The following is a 22,360-nucleotide window of genomic DNA, read 5'->3' as shown; positions in this document are numbered from 1 at the left end:
CACAGCTAAATCTTTTGTATGATCGCTTATACACTATTTTAGGCCCAGTTTTTGGAACTTTGGCTTTCCTGGATATAGCCAATATATTGCAATCACTGCGCCCAATGGGCACCGATACAGCTTTAGAACAAAGTTCTACATTATTAATAAAAAATGGGATCATTATTGCGGTAATTATTGGAAACACTTCACATATTGATCCCTGCTGACAAGGATGGACATGAAGCAGCAGCAACCCTATTTCTCTGTCCCCCTCCCATCCCCCTGGCATCCCCCTACTCGCTCACTCTCTTCCCTCACTGAGTGATGGTCACAATCTGACAAATGCAGGACGTTTCATTCAGAAAAATATAATGTATCATTGTCAACGACGCAACTGATATCTGACAGTACATGGTCTGTGTACACAGTGGTCCTATTTTCCTAAAGGCCATTCTACATTGGGGGACTGGTGATGATTCAACATGGTGGTTGCGCGCCTGACGCTGAGGACTCTTGTCAGGTCTCTTCGGACCGTTCATGACAGTGTTGAGTGACACTTCTCTTCCTCTCTCTTCAGACGCACTACGGGGACGGGGAGTACATCATCAGACAGGGAGCCAGAGGGGACACCTTCTTCATCATCAGCAAGGGAAAGGTGACCAACCTTTTTATAATAGAGGTGCATGTATTAATGTTAGAGGTGCACGGCGTCAGTGGGGCTAGCCAAGGCCTGTCTACTACAGTGATTACGGTGGAGGTTAGTTCAATGTCAGAAGGAGGCTCCAATATTAGAGCAATGAATGACTGCTGATGCCTTTCCTTACAGGTGAACGTCACCAGGGAGGATTCTTCCAATGACATGCCTGTGTACCTGCGAGGCCTGGGCAAAGGAGACTGGTTTGGGGAGAAAGCCCTGCAGGGGTAAGTTGGTTAGTCTTGTCTGTGGAAAGGTCCATAATATGAAGATTTGCAGTACTGAAGGGGAAACGACTTCTTTCTAATCTCCTCCAATACAATAGAATGAAAGTTGGTGGAATATGTAACATGATTAGTATGAAACACCAATATCACTTCACCAGGACTGAGAGGAAAGTAGAGAGTAAAAGATAGTGTGATAGAGGGAGAGTGACCAGGTGTATTTCTCTGATGGAAAGGTGCTCTCTTTAGGCCACCTCACTGTGTGTCTGAAGAGCCCCACCGTGTCAGAACAGTCAGCAGCCTCTCTCAGATCCCTCATCACTGCATACCACTTAAGGCAAATTCATCCTATAGTTCAGCTGTTCACATATTCCAATTCCTCCCGCTGCTGTATGTTGTTGACCTGGTAGAGACCATGGAAAGAGGCACTATTGGGTGAGAAGATTGTATCGTGGAAGAGAAGTTGTGTCGTGGAAGAGAAGTTGTGTCGTGGAAGAGAAGTTGTGTCGTGGAAGAGAAGTTGTGTCGTGGAAGAGAAGTTGTGTCGAGGAAGAGAGGTAGTATCGTGGAAGAGCGGTTCTGTCGTGGAAGAGAGATTGTACCGTGGAAGAGAGGTAGTATCGTGGAAGAGAGGTAGTATCGTGGAAGAGAGGAAGTATCATGGAAGAGAGGTTGTATCGTGGAAGAGAGGTTGTATCGTGGAAGAGAGGAAGTATCATGGAAGAGAGGTTGTATCGTGGAAGAGAGGTTGTATCGTGGAAGAGAGGAAGTATCGTGGAAGAGAGGAAGTATCGTGGAAGAGAGGAAGTATCGTGGAAGAGAGGTTGTATCGTGGAAGAGAGGAAGTATCGTGGAAGAGAGGAAGTATCGTGGAAGAGAGGTTGTATCGTGGAAGAGAGGAAGTATCGTGGAAGAGAGGAAGTATCGTGGAAGAGAGGAAGTATCGTGGAAGAGAGGAAGTATCGTGGAAGAGAGGAAGTATCGTGGAAGAGAGGAAGTATCGTGGAAGAGAGGAAGTATCGTGGAAGAGTCCGATCTGTAGATCAGGTGGGGTGTATGATGAAGTACTGCATTACAATGTAAAGTTATACAAGCAAGCCTACTTTATGTGCAGTACAGTACAGATGAATGATAAAAGTGAATGTGACAGAAAAAAGGTTTTCTGCAAATGTTATTAATACTCTTTGTTTTTAATGGTTTCATGTCACTGTGTTAACCTAACAAAAGCTCTTCCCTTGACATGATAGCTACCTGAAGTTCAGCCATTCTTCTCTGTCCTGGTATAGCTGTGGAACAATGTTATTCAGGTCATTGGTCCTGAGGTGTAGAAAGCAGCAGCTATCACACTGACTGGTAAAGTCAATGAATGAAGACCTGGGGCTCCCTCTTTCACACAGTCAGACAGACAGTCTTTGAGTCAGTGTAGTGTGAGGACCGTTATAAAGGAGGGATTAGACTATATGATGGGTTACAGGAGGCCACGACCGCTGAAGGAGCGTTATTGATTCCAGGAGTCGTGACGACCAGTGGGGAGAGAAGTGTTAACAAAGGAAGTAGTCAGGGTTAAGGCAGGTTAAGCTGTCTTTATTAGACAGGAAATGGACTGGACTAGAAGCTCTCACAGGCATGACGGAAGGTAAAGCATTCTCCTCAGGCCGGTAGAAAGTGAACGGTGAGATTTAGAAAAGCTCACCTCTCTGCTTTTAATCATCTCCTGGGCAAGAGAAGGCTCAAACTCTAACATGAGGTGTTGGCCTGATCACTTTTGAAAAGGATGTTTTAATGCAGCAGCAGAATATCCATTCAGATATTTCATGTAGAATAAGTACAAAGGGGAAGTAAACAAATGCAAACCAAATCTTTTCTCGTCACCTCATTTGGCATTAAACTATTTTCCTGAAAGCGAGTGCTTAGAATGGTAATTTTTTTTGACGTAAAGTTGAGAAGTAGTCCTTAACCACCCATTATATAATAAAGTAGTCAGTTAGGAGTCTACGGGCTGTTTTGATTGGCTGACTGGAGGCAGTGAGGGGATAGGCACAGTGGTTTTGTGGCACAGTGACCTGCTCCCAGCTCCGGTTAGAAGCGAGGAGAGGAGAGAGAGGAGAGAGGGGTGAAAGTATCAGGGAGGGATTATTAAACCCAGTGTCAGGCTGTGATTGAAAGAGACAGTGCCTCCTGGTGTTCCCTCGAGCTATGTCAGCCCTCAGGTGGCTATGGTGGCTTCAGTGGTGGATAGTCAATGGGCCAAGCTAACATTTGCAACAGTCTGAAGTTTGGTCAATTTTTTAAAGTTGTATTTACAATATAAAACATACATTGACAAGAACAATTTAACATTTACATACTTAAATTTCAACAAACATTCATGATATCACACTTGCTCAGACCCACGTGTTCCCACCACACCCTTCCTGCCCATCTCACAATAACATTAGCTCTCATTCTTCATCCTTTGGATATCTCCAGTGCTTATAATACTTTGTACCATATGTCTTAAAATTGTACGATTTTGTTTCTCTCTGCAGCCCACATTTTGTTTTGTTTTATATTTACATAATAATATATTTGATTCATCCACTGTCCTCACGGTGGAGGGTCTTTTGATTTCCCGTTTTTTAAAATCAATCTCACCGCACCCTCATTTGCCTTGTCTTGAAATATGCAGATAGATGGATTGAAAGTAAATGTATATTGTAAAACGTCTGACAGCCCACTTTCTAACTCCGCCCATAACGTTTGGACTTTATAGTACTCCCAGAAGGCATGTGTCATTGAGTCACTGTTAGTTTTACACTTAAGACACGACTCTGACGTTGTGCTGTAGAATTTGTGAATTTTGTCTCTTGCATAATACATTTTGTACATTAGTTTATACTGGATTAACTGTACATGTTCATTAACTGTATATTCATTTGTTATGTTTCAACACTCACTCCATCTTGTGCCAATATCAGTTCTTTTTAAGTCTCGGTTCCAATAGTTTAAATAGATTGTCATTTGGATAGGCTTTCTGCAAAGTTTTGTATATCTTACCTATCATATCATTTTTCTGACTCAAATAGAATTCCCTCAACATTGCTCTGATGTCCAAAAGGTTTCAGATCAACATTTTGTGATATAAAATACATTCTTAAGAAAATGTATACTCGGCCATAACAGACTTTATATGGGGAAATAATAAATATACACTCGGCCATAACAGACTTTATATGGGGAAATAATAAATATATACTCGGCCATAACAGACTTTATATGGGGAAATAATAAATATACACTCGGCCATAACAGACTTTATATGGGGAAATAATAAATATACACTCGGCCATAACAGACTTTATATGGGGAAATAAAACTCATAGAATAAATGAAGTTGTACATGTCCCTAAATCTGAGGGTGGTTTTAACCTCCCAGATTTGGAATTGTATCAACTCACAACCCAAGGCTTTTACTTGCAACATATTATTAAATGCACTAAAGAGAAAGAATGGGTACATATTGAAGAGGTGCATGCTTTCCCCCAGAATCTTCTCAGGTGTCTGTTTTCAAAGGATGGAGCTAAGCACCTTAACAACGTCATAGTTAACAACATTATGACATGGAAGAAAATTAAACGGATCCTACAAGGACCAATATCACTCCCTAAAAGCACATCCCTTTGGATCAATCCTTGGCTTTTCAGAATTCACCGACAAATTGGCCCACATTGAAAACTAAATGCATAGGAACCGTAAATGACTTGATAATTAGGAAATACAATTATTTCCATAACAGAATTAAAAAGCAATTTGGACTGACCAACGTAGACATTTTCAAATACCTGCAACTTAAAAGTTTTATATAACTTCCGTTGTTTTTCAGAAAGAAAAGTACATGAAAGCTTAAACAGATCAAGTATAGTAACTAAATATAAAACCTGAAGGTGTAAACAGACAGTTTAGTATGGTTCTACTGAATAATGTAGATAATACAATTATGAATCACATTAAGGCATAATAATGAGAACAGAATTAGTTTTGATAGATTGTACAGTTGAAGTCGGAAGTTCACATACACCTTAGCCAAATACATTTAAACTCAGTTTTTCACAATTCCTGACATTTAATCCTAGTAAAAATTCCATGTCTTAGGTCAGTTAGGATCAACACTTTATATTAAGAATGTGAAATGTCAGAATAATAGTAGAGAGAATTATTTATTTCAGCTTTTATTTCTTTCATCACATTCCCAGTGGGTCAGAAGTTTACATACACTCAATTAGTGTTTGGTAGCATTGCCTTTAAATTGTTTAACTTACGTCAAACATTTCAGGTAGCCTTCCACAAGCTTCCCACAATAAGTTGGGTGAATTTTGGCCCATTCCTCCTGACAGAGCTGGTGTAACTGAGTCAGGTTTGTAGACCTCCTTGCTCGCACACACTTTTTCAGTTCTGCCCACACTGTCACGACTTCTGCCGAAGTCGATGCCCCTCCTTGTTCGGGCGGTGCTCGGCGGTCGACGTCACCGGTCTTCTAGCCATCATTGATCCATTTTTGATTTTCCATTGGTTTTGTCTTGTCTTCCTACACACCTGGTTCCAATCCCATTCATTACATGTTGTGTATTTAACCCTCTGTTTCCCTTCATGTCCTTGTCAGAGATTGTTTGTTGTTATGTGCTTGTGTTTTTGGATTGGTGCACGACGGGTTAGTGTACCCACGTTTATTTTATTATGTAATTTGGTTTTGGAGTTTGTTTTTACTTTATTAAACTACTCCAGTTACACCAAGTTTCTTTCTCCTGTGCCTGACTTCCCTGCCACCTACACACACGACGTGACACACATTTTCTATAGGATTGAGGTCAGGGCTTTGTGATGGCCACTCCAATACCTTGACTTTGTTGTCCTTAAGCCATTTTGCCACAACTTTGGAAGTATGCTTGGGGTCACTGTCCATTTGGAAGACCCATTTGCGACCAAGCTTTAACTTCCTGACTGATGTCTTGAGATGTTGCTTCAATATATCCACGTAATTTTCCTGCCTCATGATGCCATCTATTTTGTGAAGTGCACCAGTCCCTCCTGCAGCAAAGCCCCCCCCACAACATGATGCTGCCACCACCGTGCTTCACGGTTGGGATGGTGTTCTTCGGCTTGCAAGCCTCCCCCTTTTTCCTCCAAACATAATGATGGTCATTATGGCCAAACAGTTCTATTTTTGTTTCATCAGACCAGAGGGCATGTCTCCAAAAAGTATGATCTTTGTCCCCATGTGCAGTTGCAAACCGTAGTCTGTCTTTTTTATGGCGGTTTTGGAGCAGTGGCTTCTTCCTTGCTGAGCGGCCTTTCAGGTTATGTCAATATAGGACTCGTTTTACTGTGATATAGATACTTTGTACCTGTTTCCTCCAGCATCCTCACAAGGTCCTTTGCTGTTGTTCTGGGATTGATTTGAACTTTTCTCACCAAAGTACGTTCATCTATAGGAGACAGAACGCGTCTCCTTCCTGAGCGGTATGGCGGCAGCGTGGTCCCATGGTGTTTATACTTGCGTACTATTGTTTGTACAGATGAACGTGGTACTTTCAAGCGTTTGGAAAATGCTCCCAAGGATGAACCAGACTTGTGGAGGTCTACAATGTTTTTTCTGAGGTCTTGGCTGATTTCTTTGATTTTCCCATGATGTCAAGCAAAGAGGCACTGAGTTTGAAGGTAGGCCGTGAAGTACATCCACAGGTACACTTCCAATTGACTGAAATTATGTCAATTAGCCTATCAGAAGCTTCTAAAGCCATGACATCAGTTTCTGGAATTTTCCAAGCTGTTTAAAGGCACAGTCAAAAAAGGCACAGTGCACAGTACATACAGTGTATGTAAACAGTGTATGTAAACTTCTGACCCACTGGAATTGTGATACAGTGAATTATAAGTGAAATAATCTATCTGTAAACAATTGTTGTAAAAATTACTTGTCATGCACAAAGTAGATGTCCTAACCGACTTGCCAAAACTATAGTTTGTTAACAAGAAATTTGTGGAGTGGTTGAAAAGCGAGTTTTAATGACTCCAACCTAAGTGTATGTAAACTTCCGACTTCAACTGTATGTGTTTTGTTGCTAGACTAAATACATAATTTAAATTTGTCCATATAATTGGAAAACGCAATAAATGTATTGTATCTCACTGGGGTGTCCTCTCGTTAGTTAATAGCATTACAATTCCTGTTTTTTCCCCACAACAAACAAAGACAAGGATATCTTGTTATACGCTGCTTCGATGTTCACCAGAGTAGCAGTCACAGCCCTGAACAGCTAGGACATAATGAGCTATGGTGGTGTATTAGTTAGACTTTGAAAGACGCTATATCTCCAAATCTGCCTCTCTCCCTTTGATCTCTCCTTTGTCTTAATTAGCACAGTCTTCTCCATTATTACTGTGTTTAGCAAATCAATCAGTGCTTGAGAAAGGGGCCGTGCTGTTTACCCAAGACGCTGACATTGATCTTTAGCGATATGTGCATGCTAGAGCAGCCTTGGGGGAGGAGGGGAGTGAGTCGTGAAGAGTTGACTACAGACAGGACAGCACTATAGTCCTTGTGGTTAAATGGTTTTAAGTGGATTACAGGCTTTGATGTGGAGGAGGTTGTATGCTAAGTGGACTTTCATATCTGCTTTAAACAAAACACCATGTCCCTCACATTAAGGCTAATTATTGGCTATAAGGGAGATGTCAGGACTCCTCTCTCTCTCTCAAACACACACACACACACACACACACACACACATCTTTCTTTTTCCTTCTCAGCCACACATGGGTACACGTACAGTACCTGCCTGAACTTTGCCCAATAATCTTTAGCACCAATCAGTGCTCAATTCATTGCCAGAGCCTTCCAGCTACTGAGCCAAAGAGAGCAGACTGGTCAGCAGAGTGAATGTCTAATTTCGCCGGAGTTAGTTTGGCAGTTGGCATGAGCAGCCTGACCAGCTATAAGCTACTTTACAAAGCCTTTGTTTTTCCTGGCATCTCTCGTAATCTGTGGACTCTTTTGGCTGGTTTGTGATAAACTGAGGCCTTAAATGCCTATGGCATTTATATTTCCCCCTAGTCTTTGTTCTGTGCACACATTTCCGGTGAGATTGACAACCATAACCTTTCCTCCAGGCTGCACTCTCACTGGTAGTTGATTGGCGGCGGTGAAGGCATGGTCTACTAAGGCTCAAATTGATCTCTGCAGCATGGCTATGCCTGGCTCAATCTAGCCAGCATCTATGTTTCTCTCTCTCTCTCTCTCTCTCTCTCTCTAAGGCAATGCATCTTAGTGCTAGAGGCTTCCTACAGACACCCTGGTTCGATTCCAGGCTGTATCACAACCGGCCGTGATCAGGAGTCCCATAGGGCAATTGGCCCAGCGTCGTCCGGGTTTGCCCGGTGTAGGCCGTCATTGTAAATAAGAATTTGTTCTTAACTGACTTGCCTATGTTAAATAAAGGTTAAATAAATACAAATATTTCCCTGTCTAGTGCCCTCCCTCGAAGCTCATAGTAGTTATATAATGTTTGATGTGGGATATGTTTTTCTCTCCCTGCAATGATATGTGGCATCCTATCTCTAGAAAGCTCTCCTCTCATTTCACTGGGAGGTATCTGGTGATATAGCAGCTGTAGTCTATAGTGTATTGTAGATGTTTCCATCTCCCTGCCATAATACGTGCTAATTGGCTTGAAGAATGGCATCCTACTCCCTCGTTGGGAGGTATCTCCTTACAGATATCAGCTGTGTACCGAAGCATTGAAATGAATGTGTAAGGCTAGGTGGGTGGTCGGCTAGCAACAACTGTGATGTAATCTGTGTGAAATGGCCACCTCAGCCTGAGCCTTTTGAATCCCAGGGTGTTCTTGTGAAGTCCAGGGAATTGTTGCCTCGTCCATGAGCTGTGGGGGAAATCACAGCTGGTCTCCCTGGTCTGTCTATTAGAGGGCTCATTTGTTACCCTGGGCTGGATATTCCCCTCTCATTCTTCAAATCATCTGGGCATCCCGCATTCAGTATTGTGATATACAGTAAGTTACATGCATCCACCAATAAGAACTTAGTCTAATAGTCTTCGGAAGTGGTCTCCTGGTATATTTGTCTCTTACTGATATCTTGCAGTTGATGCTCTTTAGGGATAACAATTTACTGGTACTCTAGGCTCAGGAAAACCTACAATAGATAGCCTCTTTCAGCAATGTGTTGTAGCTCTACAGTACCATCCCCTCTGTGTTGATGGACAGTGTGTTATTAACTCTTTCACCTCACTGTAATTATCATGCTGCACAGCTGCTGGATGTGACCTTTCACAAGCATCAGTTAGGATAAGACCCTCTCTCTCCCTCAGACTAATATCAGTTGAGCTGGTGCCAGATTGGTGTGTGTGTGTGTGTGTTGATGTTTTCACAGGTGGATCGCAGGTCATTATAGATACCACTGACACAGATTAAAGTGATTGGGGAAACACTTCTTCAGGTTACAGTGAAGGGGATTCCAATGACAGCATAGATAACTGTAGAGATTACGATCATGACTATTTACAATTTATAGGATGTGTTGAATGGTATGTTTGCAATTCTGTATTCACATTTTTTGAAAACATTATTCCCTTAAGGCTTAATCTAACTAGAATTGAACATGAATATTAGCCAACATGAATGTGGGTATACCTTTGACTGATGTGCTGTCACTTCGTGTCCCCACAGCGAGGACATCAGGACGGCTAATGTGATCGCTGCTGAAGCTGTCACCTGCCTGGTTATTGACAGAGAGTAAGTAGTTTTATTTGTTACACAAGTACAGTGAAATGCTTAACTTGCATGCCCTTCCCAACAGTAGGGTCGTAAAGGGAGGTTTGTTACTGGAAACTTTACCAGTGAACTTTACCAATAAACTACCAGCATTTTGGTATCTTAGAATTTTTTTTTCATTAATTAGGCTTTTTTCTCTAGAAACTCATGGACAATATGATTTTTTTAAAAAGTTATTCAAGGATAAATTACTAAAGATATAAAAAGATTGGCATAGATTTTCTGTTAATCACTGAAGATTCTGGTAACTTTGGTAAATTACTGAAAGCTTTGCATCCCTTCCCAACAGTGCAGTATTCAGTATCTAAATAGAGCAGTAGCCTATAGGGTAGTAGTAGTAGCCTGTATAGTAGTAGTCTGTAGAATAGTAGTAGTAGCCTGTAGAGTAGTAGCCTGAAGAGTAGTGGCCTGTAGGGTAGTAGTAGTAGCCTGTAGAGCAGTAGCCTGTGGTAGCCTGTCGGGTAGTAGCCTGTAGATTGGTAGCCTGTAAGGTAGTAGTAGAAGCCTGTAGTGTCTTGGCCTGTAGGGTAGTAGCCTGTAGAGTAGTAGCCTGTAGTGTAGTAGCCTATAGATTAGTAATCTGTAGTTTAGTAGTAGTTGCCTCTAGTGTAGTAGTCTGTAGAGTAGTAGCCTGTGGAGTGGTAGCCTGTAGGGTAGTAGCCTGTAGGGTAGTAGCCTGTAGGGTAGTAGCCTGTAGGGTAGTAGCCTGTGGAGTAGTAGTAGTAGCCTGTAGAGTAGTAGTAGTATTCTGTAGAGTAGTAGCCTTTAGAGTATTAGCCTGTCATTACACAATTATAGACAGACAAGATTAAAAACTACAGGTAATCTAATAAAATACCAGAGAATTCACAAGAGTATAACAAAATCCTAAAACAGCAAATTAAAAACATTGACTGGTCAGGGAATCAGCCTTAAAATCCTTCATCAATGATTTAAAAACACCAATCGGGACAAGTTCTTCCAGTTTAAAAGTATTTTGTAAGGCGTTCCAAGCCGATGGCGCAGAGTACAATAAAGCCCTTTCATCAAATTCAGTTCGGACATTTGGAACAGTTAGCAGGATAAAGTCCTGCAAACGAAGAGTACCCACCACATTTCTGAACAATAAAAATGCCCCCAAAAAATGGTAGTAAACACAAAATGCCATTGTAAATAAAAGTACACCAGTGACTGAGCCTACAAGTGCACTTTATATACCAGCCAACCCTGGTATATAAAGTGCAGTGATGCTTAAGGGTTTTGCAGTTAAAAATAAATCTCGATGCTCCATGGCCACCTCAGGGTGTCAATTGATCTCAAACACTGAGCGGAAGCGTTCATATATAAAATATCCCCATAGTCTAGGAAAGGCATAAATGTAGCTGATACTAGCCTCCTTCTGGCTTCAAAAGAAAAACAGGGCTTATTGCTAAAAAAAAATCCCAATTTCAGCTTAAATTTTTTTGTAAGTTGTTGAATATGCAATTTAAAAGAGAGGTCGTCATCAATTAAATTTCCAAGATATTTATATGAGATTACAGTCTCAATCTCATTGCTCTGACAGGTAGTAATAGGTGAAAGGTTCAGAGGTCTATTTCTTGCTTTAGAAAACACCATTATTCTAGTTTAGTCAGTATTGAGGATAAGCTTCGATTGACACAAGGTATGTTGAACAGTATAAAAAGCAGTTTGCAAGTTCTGGAAAGCTTTTGTGAGAGACGAGGCACAACAATAAAAAACAGTATCATCAACATGAAAGTGAAGTTGCACATTTTGCTAATTTTTGTCTAAATTATTTATATAAATAGTGAATAAGATGGGACCAAGTACAGAACCCGGGGGCACACCATTACAGACAGACAATTTAACAGACACGAGCCCATAAAATTGAGTGCAGTGAGTTCTATCAGACAGATAGTTAGCAAACCATGCAACTGCATGCGCCGAAAGACCTACACTCGACAACCTCTGCCTCAGTATAGCATGATCAACTGTATCAAAAGAAAGATCAATAAAAAGTGAGACACAGTGCTGTTTTTTGTCAAGGGCTTCAGTGATATCAGTTAAAACCTTCATGGCTGCTGTAATTGTGCTATGCTTCTTCCTGAAGCCCGATTGGTACATTGATAAAATAGTTAGTATATATATAAAAACTTTTAGCTGTTCACTAAGAAGGGTTTCAAGTATTTTCACCAGGGGTGACAGCTTTGAGATTGGCCTATAATTGTTTAAAAAAAGTTGGATCTCCCCCTTTTCAAAGTGCCCTTTTAAAAGTGGCAGGACAAATGCTGATTTCCAGATCTTTGGAATTTCATTACATTCCAGGGTTAGATTGAACAGATATGTAAGTGGTTCAGCTATGAAATCAGCTGCCAGTTTTAAAAAGCAGGGATCAAGAAGATCAGGACCTGCAGGCTTTCTCTGATCTAAGGATTTCAGGGCTTTATGTACCTCCTGCACTGAGAATGGCAAAAATCTAAAAGTCTGACCAGCTCTCACTGGTTCATTCACACAGGGCTGTACAGAGACAGAGGACACTGACTCAAACAGCCTACCAGATGATACAAAGTGCTCATTGAAACAATTCAGCATTTCAGTTTTCATATACAGCAACAGAGTCCTTCAATACGCATGACGGTAATTCTTTAACATTACTGTTAACAGACATAGACTTATTAGCCTTCCAAAACGTTCTATGGTCATTCAGGTTATCAGTGGTAACAGACATAAAATATTCAGACTCGGCCTTCCTGAGAAGAAAATAACACTTGTTTCGTAATGGCCTAGAAAGAAGCCAATCATCATCAGTACATGATTTCCTTGCTTTAGCCCAGGCTAGATTACGTTTATGAATAATACAAGACAGCTCAGAAGAAAACCATGGATTATCCCTCCCTTTAACCCTGAACCTGCGGAATGGAGCATGTTTGTTTACTATTTGGAGAAAAACATAATGAAAGAATTTCCAGCCAGTTTCCACATCAGGAATAAGCTCAATCTTGCTCCAGACAAAATAAAACAAATCATGAAAGAAAGCCTGCTCATTAAAACTCTTAAGATTTCTCTTATGAATAAAGCATGGGTTTGTCTTAGGAACCTTAGTATTTCTAACAGCAACAACAGCACAATAGTCACTTAAATCATTACAAAAAAAACACCAGAATATTTATGTGATACATTTGTCAATATAAAATCAATCAGGGTAGATTTCTCTGGGCATTTGAGATTTGAGCGAGTGGGTGAGTTAATCAACTGGGTAAGATTCATAGAATTACAAACCATTTTTAAATCATCAGACACCGGCTTTAACCAACACTAGTTGAGTTCACCAATCAAGATCATTTCACTGTAACGAAGTTTAGACATAAGGTGCATCAGAGAAGAAAATGCATCACCGAGAGCAGAGGGGGGGGGGGTCTAACAGCCAATCACAGTTATAGAGGGCAGAGGGGGGGTCTAACAGCCAATCACAGTTATAGAGAGACCCTTTGAAACCCCAAGATTCAAAGCAAGAAATTCCAACTGTTTACAAATAGTTACAGACTTTGCCACACTTACAAGGAATTTAGTCTTTACATATATAGCCACACCCCCACCTTTCTTAACTCGAGCAGTGCGATACACATTGTAACCATTTATACAAATATCCTTATCAAGAACAGGCTTGCTGAGCCAGGTTTCAGAAACACAGTTACATCAGCATCAGTTGATTTAGCCCAAATCCTAACCCCATCCATTTATGACAACAGGCTACTTACTAAAACCAGATCTAGATTTAAAATCAGAGGGGGGTTGGAGACATTGCACATCAGGGCCAGGGTTTTAGGTTGCACTTTACCATGATATCAATATTAAATTAAAGGTTAGATAACAAATAAAAAATATCAACAAAAGAAGAATAAGTAGGCACATCTGTTTAATAACCTTGCGCGGCTTCTCTTTTTTAAGAGACCTAATGCAAGCGAATTCTACAAGTGAGTTTCCAGACAATACAAAACAGTAATTTAAAACCATTAGACTTTGGAAGTGAATCCCCGAGCTGACAAGGTAAAATGCTGTCGTTCTGCCCCTGAACAAGGCAGTTAACCCACCTGTTCCCCGGTAGGCCGTCATTGTAAATAAGAATTTGTTCTTAACTGACCTGCCTAGTTAAATAAAGGATAAATAAAATCACAAATGCATCGGCACTTGGACAAGTGGACTGTGTGGAAAAGAGCGAGTTCCCGCACACAAAATGTCTAATGGACGGGAGAGCACATTGTCCGATGTACTCACACAGCGACAATGTTCATTTTCTCCAGAGTTCAGTAAAGTCAGTGCACAAAGCAATACCACGAAAATGGACATTTTCTCTGAGAGATGTAAGAAATACAGGTCAAGGAAAGGTAAGGGGAGAGAGGGACTGTGTGTATGTATGAGTGTGTGTGCGTGTGAGTAGATTGGGTGTGGGGGTCGATTGAGAGAACAGGTTGGGGATTGTTGAGCTGCCTCTGACAGCTGGGTGGAGAGCTGAGGATAGAACCCAGGCCATCCAGAGAGAGGGTTACTTTGGTAAACTTCAAGTAAAGAAGTGCAAATAGCGGAAAAAATATGGACGAGACACTCCGCGAGGGAAAGCTGAGGATAGAACCCAGGCCATCCAGAGAAAGGGTTACTTAGGTAAACTTGAAGTAAAGAAGTGCAAATAGCGGAAAAAATATGTGTCCGAGTTGAGGGAGACCCACGATCTTTACACCAGCAAAACAAAATAGTTTGCACTACACAGCAAGGAAATTGTGGATTTGCTCCACCATAAATGAATAGATTATTAGTCAGTTAAAATCTACTAGTCACAGACAAACGACTTGACATGCTGCCATCTTGGATCTTACGATAGTGTTTTTCTGTAGGGTAGTAGCCTGTAGGCTAGTAGCCTGTAGAGCAGTAGCCTGTAGAGCAGTAGTCTTTAGGGTAGTAGCCTGTAGGGTAGTAGCCTGTAGGGTAGTAGCCTGAAGGGTAGTAAGTAGCCTGTAAGGTATTAGTAGTACCCTGTAGGGTAGTAGCCTGTAGGGTAGTAGCCTGTAGAGCAGTAGCCTTTAGGGTAGTAGCCTTTAGGGTAGTAACCTGTAGGGTAGTGGTAGTAGCCCAAAGAGTAGTAGCCTGTAGGGTAGTAGCCTTTAGGGTAGTAACCTGTAGGGTAGTGGTAGTAGCCCAAAGAGTAGTAGCCTGTAGGGTAGTAGCCTGTAGGCTTTTAGTAGTAGCATTTAGGGTAGTAGCCTTTAGGGTAGTAGCCTTTAGGGTAGTAGCCTGTAGAGCAGTAGCCTTTAGGGTAGTAGCCTTTAGGGTAGTAACCTGTAGGGTAGTGGTAGTAGCCCAAAGAGTAGTAGCCTGTAGGGTAGTAGCCTGTAGGCTTTTAGTAGTAGCCTTTAGGGTAGTAGCCTTTAGGGTAGTAGCCTTTAGGGTAGTAGCCTGTAGAGCAGTAGCCTGTAGAGCAGTAGCCTTTAGGGTAGTAGCCTTTAGGGTAGTAGCCTGTAGAGTAGTAACCTGTAGGGTAGTAGTAGTAGCCCAAAGAGTAGTAGCCTGTAGGGTAGTAGCCTGTAGGCTTTTAGTAGTAGCCTGTAGGGTAGTAGCCTTTAGGGTAGTAGCCTGTAGAGCAGTAGCCTGTAGAGTAGTAACCTGTAGGGTAGTAGCCTGTAGGCTTTTAGTAGTAGCCTTTAGGGTAGTAGCCTGTAGGTAGTAGCCTGTAGGGTAGTAGCCTGTAGGGTAGTAGCCTGTAGGGTAGTAGCCTGTGCACGGTTTATTGATTAACCCTTTACTGCCATGAAAAAACAATGTACTGCAGTGCATTACCTCATCATAATGATTAATGGTTAACAGTAGGGTGACTATAGGATCAGTATATTTTAGCAAGATTGTTATTGGTCCATATCATTGGTTACAGATAATTAATCACTGATCAATACTATGCCATCTATTCCTAATCAGAACAAATACCTTCACCACATTGAAAAGGTGGCTACAACTATACAATTAAAACATCATATAAAGGAGACTGAAAAGGTTCCTGTTTTGAATGACACCCAGCTTTGTAAAACAGTGGGACTGGGGATGGAGTGCTGTGCACAGCATGGTAGACTGAGCCTGTACCTCCTCACAGACCCATCAGCACTCGCTGTTTGTGGTCTGGGCCTCTGTGTGTCTCTGTCTGGGTCTGTGTAGCTCAGAGCCAGAGGCAAGGCTAAAAAAAGGCAATCCCAGCACAGCAGACCAACACTGGAGAAAAGAGTGGACCATTCACCTTTCTCTCTGCAGGAAAGCCACCATTAATTTTATCACATTGGCCGGCTGAAAGCTGTATGGCCAAGGCCATTAGAGAGGGCTTGTTCTGGCTGCCACACTGTGCTCCCTCTGTCGTCATGCCGTTGTCATGCACATAATGATGTGATCGCTGTGGTGTGGTGGGATTCCTGGAGTGTGTCTGAAATAACACCCCATTCCAAAAAAAGAAGGAACTGTATTATGAAGCCAAGATCAATGATGGACAGAACGATGGAAATAGTACTTCATATGAAATGATGGGCAGAAAGACCAATTCAACTCCTTATTTCATCCAATCAGATGGCTTATTCATCACCATTTGACATTGCCAATTATTTGAATGATTAGTGGGCAAAGTTAGGCAGGAAATGCCAGCAACGAAAAGTGAGCCATCGTATTCATGCATAAAACGATAAAAAATAATGAAAGAAAAGCATTGTAAGTTTTAATTTTGTAAAATTAGTGTGGAAGAGGTGGACAAGTATTGTTATCAATCAATAATGACAAACCTCCTGGCGTTGACAACTTACATGGAAAGCTAATGAGGAGGGTAGCTGAGTCTATAGGCACTCCTATATGTCATATCTTTAATATGAGTCTAGAGGAAAGTTTTTGTCCTCAGGCCTGGAGGAAAGCCAAAGTCATTCTGCTACCCAAGAATGGTAAAGCAGCCTTTACTGGTTCTAACAGCTGACCTATCAGCTTGCTGCCAGGTCTTAGCAAAATGTTGGAAGAAATTGTGTTTGACCAAATACAATGCTATTTCTCTGTAAACAAATTAACAATGCTTATAGCATTGCTTATAGAGAAGGGCACTCAACTGACACACATTAATGATGATTGGTTGAAATAAATTGATAATAACAAGATTGTGGTACCTGTACTGTTAGATTTCAGTGCTGCCTTTGATTTTATTGACCATAACCTGTTGTTGAAAAAATGTGTCCTGTAGCTTTTCAACCTTTGCCATATCATGGATTTAGAGCTATCTATCTAATATAACACAGAGGGTTTTCTTTAATGGAAATTCTCTAATGTTAAACATGTGAAGTGTTGTGTACTGCAAGGCAGCTCTCTTAGCCCTTGTCTCGTCCTGACCAGCAGATGGAGCTATTGTTTTAGTTTTGGGGTCAGGACGTGGCAGTTTTGTGTATGGGATGTTTGTGTTGTTGATTGGGACTTCCAATTGAAGGCAGGTGTGTTGAGTTGCCTTTGATTGGAAGTCCTATATAGGTGTGTGTGTTTTTCTTTGGGGTTGTGGGTGGTTGTTTTGCACTGCGTTTGTTAGCCTGCAAACTGTTGCTGTCGTGTTATTGTTTCCTGTGGATGCTTTACTCCTTTTTTGGGTAATTAAATATGAGTATTCACATACCTGCTGCGCCTTGGTTCATTTCTGAAGACAGCCGTTACAGCCCTCTACTCTTTTATATTTTTACCAATGACCTGTCACTTTTTTTTACCAAGCCTATGTGTCCATGTATACTGATGATTCAACGCCCAATAAGCGTCAGCAACCACAGCTAGTGAAATCACTGCAACCCTAAACAAAGAGTTGCAGTCAGTTTTTCAATGGGTGACCAATAATAAATTGGTCCTGTACTCTCTAAAACTAAGAGCAATGTATTTGGTACAAATCCCCTAAGTTCTAGACCTCAGCTGAATCTGGTAATTAATGGTGTGGCTGTTGGACATGTTGAGGAGACTAAATTACTTAGTTTTACCTTAGATTGTAAACCTTCATAGTCAAAACATATTGATTAAATGGTTGGAAAGATGCGGCGAGGTCTGTCCGTGATAAAGAGAACCTCTGCTTTTTTGACACCACGCTCCACAAAGCAAGTCTTGCAGGCTCTAGTTTGATCTATTGTCCAGTCATATGGTCAAGTGCTGCAAAGAAGGACCTAGTTAAGCTGCAGTTGGCCCAGAACAGTGCTCCACATGTTGCTCTTCATTGTAATGAGAGGGCAAATATCAATAATATGCATGCCAGTCTCTCTTGGCTTGAGTTGAGGGAAGACTGACTGCATCACTTCTTGTTTTTATAAGAAACATTAATGTGTTGGAAATTCCAAATTGTTTGCATAATCAACTTAAACACAGCACTGACACACACACTTTCCCCACCAGACATGCCACCAGGGTTTTTTTCACAGTCCTCAAGTCGAGAACAAATTTAAGGAAACGTACAGCATTACACAGAGCCATGATTAGGGCTGTTACGGTGAACGTATTACCGCCACACCGGCGGTTACGAGTCATGACAGCAGTCAAATTCCAAATTCCACACTCTTGTCAATGCAAATGTAATCAAAAATCTAATCAAACACTTCATGAGAGCCCAGGAGCTCATGTTGCACAACATTTCTATAGGCTATGCAATTGCGTGAGAAAACGGGTTGATGGCCTTTTCTAAAAAGAGGAGGTCCCCTCAGATTTCTATAGTCTAGGCCTACTATATTTTTTCCTAAACTTTCATAATATTAAGAACATTGCTTTTCTTTACAACAGGAGTATAGCCTACCTGGCTGGCATGAAAATGAACCACGGGAAAAGCATCCTCCATTTGCTATTTAGGTGCAAAGATGACATGTATTTCTTTCTGCTGCCCCTGTTTTTAGACAGGTGCATGATAATAGTCCATTCTAATTCAAAATGAATTTCACACATATAATATTTAGTATATGTAAAGACAAGATTAAATCAAGATTAGTGTGATGGGTGACAATATAATCCTATGATGTTCAGTTTAAGGCAAGAAATAGTGCATGCTTTTTTTACGACTTTTTCCAAATCATAGTCGCACACCTCATGTAGCATTGCCCATAGACCTACATGTTTTGAAAAGGTTTGTATCACAACTAAAGTGGCCAAATAACTTTTTAAAATGAAGCACATTAATCCGTTTTACAACGGGTGTAGAGCCTAACTGGCATACATATGCAGCATGTGAGTTTCAAGTACATTTTCACCATATAAATCCACCTTTATAATAAAAGCATTACATGTATAATCGCATTTGCGGTCACTTTTGAGAATGGTGTTTTCCTGCTAATGGAAAACTCACACTTATAGCCTACTGCCGTGTGCGCATTGCTGTGCTTAAAATGTGAAGAAATAACCTAACAGTTTATTAACATTTTAAGTTAAACATTCTCATTTGTTGCGTCAGGCTCATTGCTTAAAACAGTTTTTTAAATGTTGGTGGTTGTATTAATTTGGGATCTATCGCATCCCATAACTGTCCCAGACTATGTTTGTAATATTTATTTATTGCACAGAATAGAATAGGTCAACTTTCGTACCATGGGGGATAGTAGATTGACATAGGCTAGTGCTTTTGCTGTTCGTTAGGCCTACTCATCTTGTTGGCCCATGAAAAGTAAATGTGGACATGTATTCCAATTCAATATGCGCCTCGGAATTGGATACAGACTCGTGCAGTTGCTTCCCTGATGTGTCTGTCTTCACTTGTAGCCTGTGAGAAAAGACCTGATCACCTGTTTAGAGAGGCATGTGAGTGAGAGGTGCTTAGGCACACAGCTGGGAGAAGGGGATTATAATTATTACAGACATTGGGCGCAAAAGCCATGGATTCTTTTAGGGGGCATTACGGCCACAGAAACGGGATGCAGCCGGGAAATTCAAGGCATTATCAACTGCTTGTCAAATTGTGAATGAGAGACTGATGAAATGTGTACAGCCTGCACATAAAAAACTATGCAGAGCTCATGCCTTTCATGCAACTTTCTTCAGATCATCATTAGTCATATCATGCAGCCTTAGAATGTATTAAAAATCAAAACATATAGCCCAACATTTGTATCAGAACTAAAGTTATGTAAATAACTTAAGCATATAGGAGTACCTGTTTCTTTGTTAACCGCTCAACACAGAATAGCCGGATGTGCGCAATCTCTCAAATTGTTTGGAGAAAATATCCGTTCTATTTTATTCAACTATGGTCAATTGTATTCTTCAAACTGTAAAATAATGCCATGGAATTCTAAGCAAATCGTGTCTGCTAAATCTTGTCTGCTAAATCTGGCAATATGGCAGACACCATATTGCATAGCCAGATCAGGGCCTAACAAGAACAACTCAGAGTATGCTATTTTGTTCTTCTGAAATAGACTACATGTTTCTTTAGACCTGTATAAAATAAATAATGGATGTATTGTGAAGGTGTAGGCTATATTACATGGATTTATTAGACTTTTTAAAATGTAGATGTTCCAAAGGTCTGCATCAATGTGTGGAAGCCAAGAGATGCTAAATGTGTTTATGTAAATTAACGGTCAATTACCGTGAGACCGGCAGTTATTTGCTTGACAATCACCGGCTGAAAAAATGTCATAACTGCCACAGCCCTAGCCATGATTGCATGGAACTCCACCTCATATAGCACTAGGGAACAGCAAACCTGGTTCAAAAAAACAAATAATGCAACACCTCACGGCACAACGCCTCTCCCCCATGTGACCTTCTTGTTGTGATGGTGTACTGGAATGTACAGTATGTGTAACTGATAGATGCACACACTACATGTTCAGGTTTTTAAATGTATGTCAAAAGTCTTTTGTCTGTAATGTCTTCTTCGTTATGTTTCAGACCCCAGTTAGACTTGCTATCGCCATTGGCGTTGGCTAATGGGGATCCTAATAAAATAAATCCCTATATAGTGCATTACTTTTGACCAGGGTCCATGGGGTAGTGCACTATATTGAGAATAGGGTGCCATTTTGGTGTAGACTTGGTACCAAACATACGCTTGGACAGGGAGACGAACAGTGTGGTCAGGAAGAAATAGCAATGATAAGCTGAGTGGAGCCGAGTTTGGGAAGCCCTACTCTGGGCTATGAACTTCTTAAGTCTTGTGCATCACTAATATCAATCACATTTATATGGCAACTCGACCTTATCCAGTGGGAGTGGACAGCTTGTATATGGGCTTTTATAGAAGAGGCACACTAAGAATACAACTTTAAATGGGTCAGCTTGTAGGTCTATATTTAGAGCAAAGCAGTTCACACTTGAAATACCCTTTATTGCCAATCATGGGTCAGTATTCCTGGATGATATCGGAATCTTTTTGCAGCGGCCAAGTCACGAAATGATAATAAACTCCTACAGTCTAGACATAAATTTCACATAATGAGTTCATAACTGTCAGGGAGATGTGACAGTTGTAGCCTAACCTCATCCGAGATCAGATATTCTCTCACACTTACCTTAAGTAATGTTGATTGTGTGATTACTATTTCTCAAAACTATTTTTTTAAAGATCCTTGTCAAAATTCTTAACGGTCTGACACTTGAATCTAACCCCTGTGAGAGCAGACTCATAAACTTCAGACATAACTGTGTATATTTATCTATATCTGTGGTGATTATAGCCATGGCCTCATAACCATGGGTTCCCATGAATGACTATTAGGAGAGTCAAAGGATGCCAAATCATGCTCTGGTGATACATTTACCAGCACTGAGTTGATATTTCACCATCAATATAATGTTGAATTACTGGTAGGAGCTGGAAGGGAAGGTAATGAGTTGGGTGGTAGAAAGGGAGGGCAGTGGACAGGAAATGGGGGGCACATGGGAGAGTGAGTATTCTGTTTTGGAACATGAGGCCGCCTCACCGCCTCTCAGCACACAATGGCCCAGACAAACGCTTTTCAGCACTGTTGCCTGCTGGGAGGAAAAAGCCCCAGATTCATCACTCCTCAGACAGGGCTCAGATGTGTCACATTTAAATGTCCGGTCTTCCAACCTGCCCCCTCTCACTGAAATGCTGTGTGGTAATCAGACCCCTCTTCGCCCCTCAGATGGTTTCAGGCGCTTCGGAAACAGATGGCTAAAAACAGCACAGAAGGACACTTAATGATAAAAACCTGCTCACCCTAAAAGGGAAAGATGAAGCATTTTAAGGGAAATAATGACTAGTCATCATAATCTGGTTATTTTAATATGCAGATATTTGTCTACTACTCTGAGATAAGAGGAGGCCTCAGATAGGATTTCAAGGTTTAGCTGTCAGTCATTTATTTTTTCTTTCATCTTTAAATGTATTATATTATGACATTTTGACAGTTGCCAACTCCCTGATAAAGTGTAAGTAAGTGTAGGGTTTAAATACTAACTCAAAGAAACAATGGAAGATTGCATCTAAAAAAATACCTTGTCAGGTAAATAAATTACATTTCAGACAAGCAGTCATCCTTGTTTACCTTGACAGTAACATTGATAAATATATTTACCCTTTGGAACAGCTAAAGTCTATCATATCTTGTCTGTGACAGAAAATTTAGGATTGCCTTTTGAATGTTCAAAGTGTGGGCCAGCAGACATTATTCTGTTGA

The 22,360-nt window shown here is 40.9% G+C and overlaps 1 protein-coding gene across 4 annotated transcripts in view; it reads left to right on the top strand.

Annotated features, from left to right (window-relative positions):
- LOC115157023 (cGMP-dependent protein kinase 1) overlaps positions 1 to 22,360 on the top strand; it is a 190,902-nt gene that overhangs the window by 148,656 nt on the left and 19,886 nt on the right. For all 4 annotated transcript variants that reach the window (XM_029704900.1, XM_029704908.1, XM_029704883.1 and 1 more), the window contains exons 6-8: positions 560 to 637; positions 809 to 903; positions 9,621 to 9,686. In XM_029704900.1, the coding sequence (XP_029560760.1) occupies positions 560 to 637; positions 809 to 903; positions 9,621 to 9,686 (239 nt within the window). The remainder of the gene's footprint in view (positions 1 to 559; positions 638 to 808; positions 904 to 9,620; positions 9,687 to 22,360) is intronic.

The sequence above is a fragment of the Salmo trutta genome, chromosome 2 (assembly GCF_901001165.1).
Source record: "Salmo trutta chromosome 2, fSalTru1.1, whole genome shotgun sequence".
In the NCBI taxonomy this organism is placed as follows: Eukaryota; Metazoa; Chordata; class Actinopteri; order Salmoniformes; family Salmonidae; genus Salmo; species Salmo trutta.
This window is presented reverse-complemented; position numbering and strand designations above follow the sequence as displayed.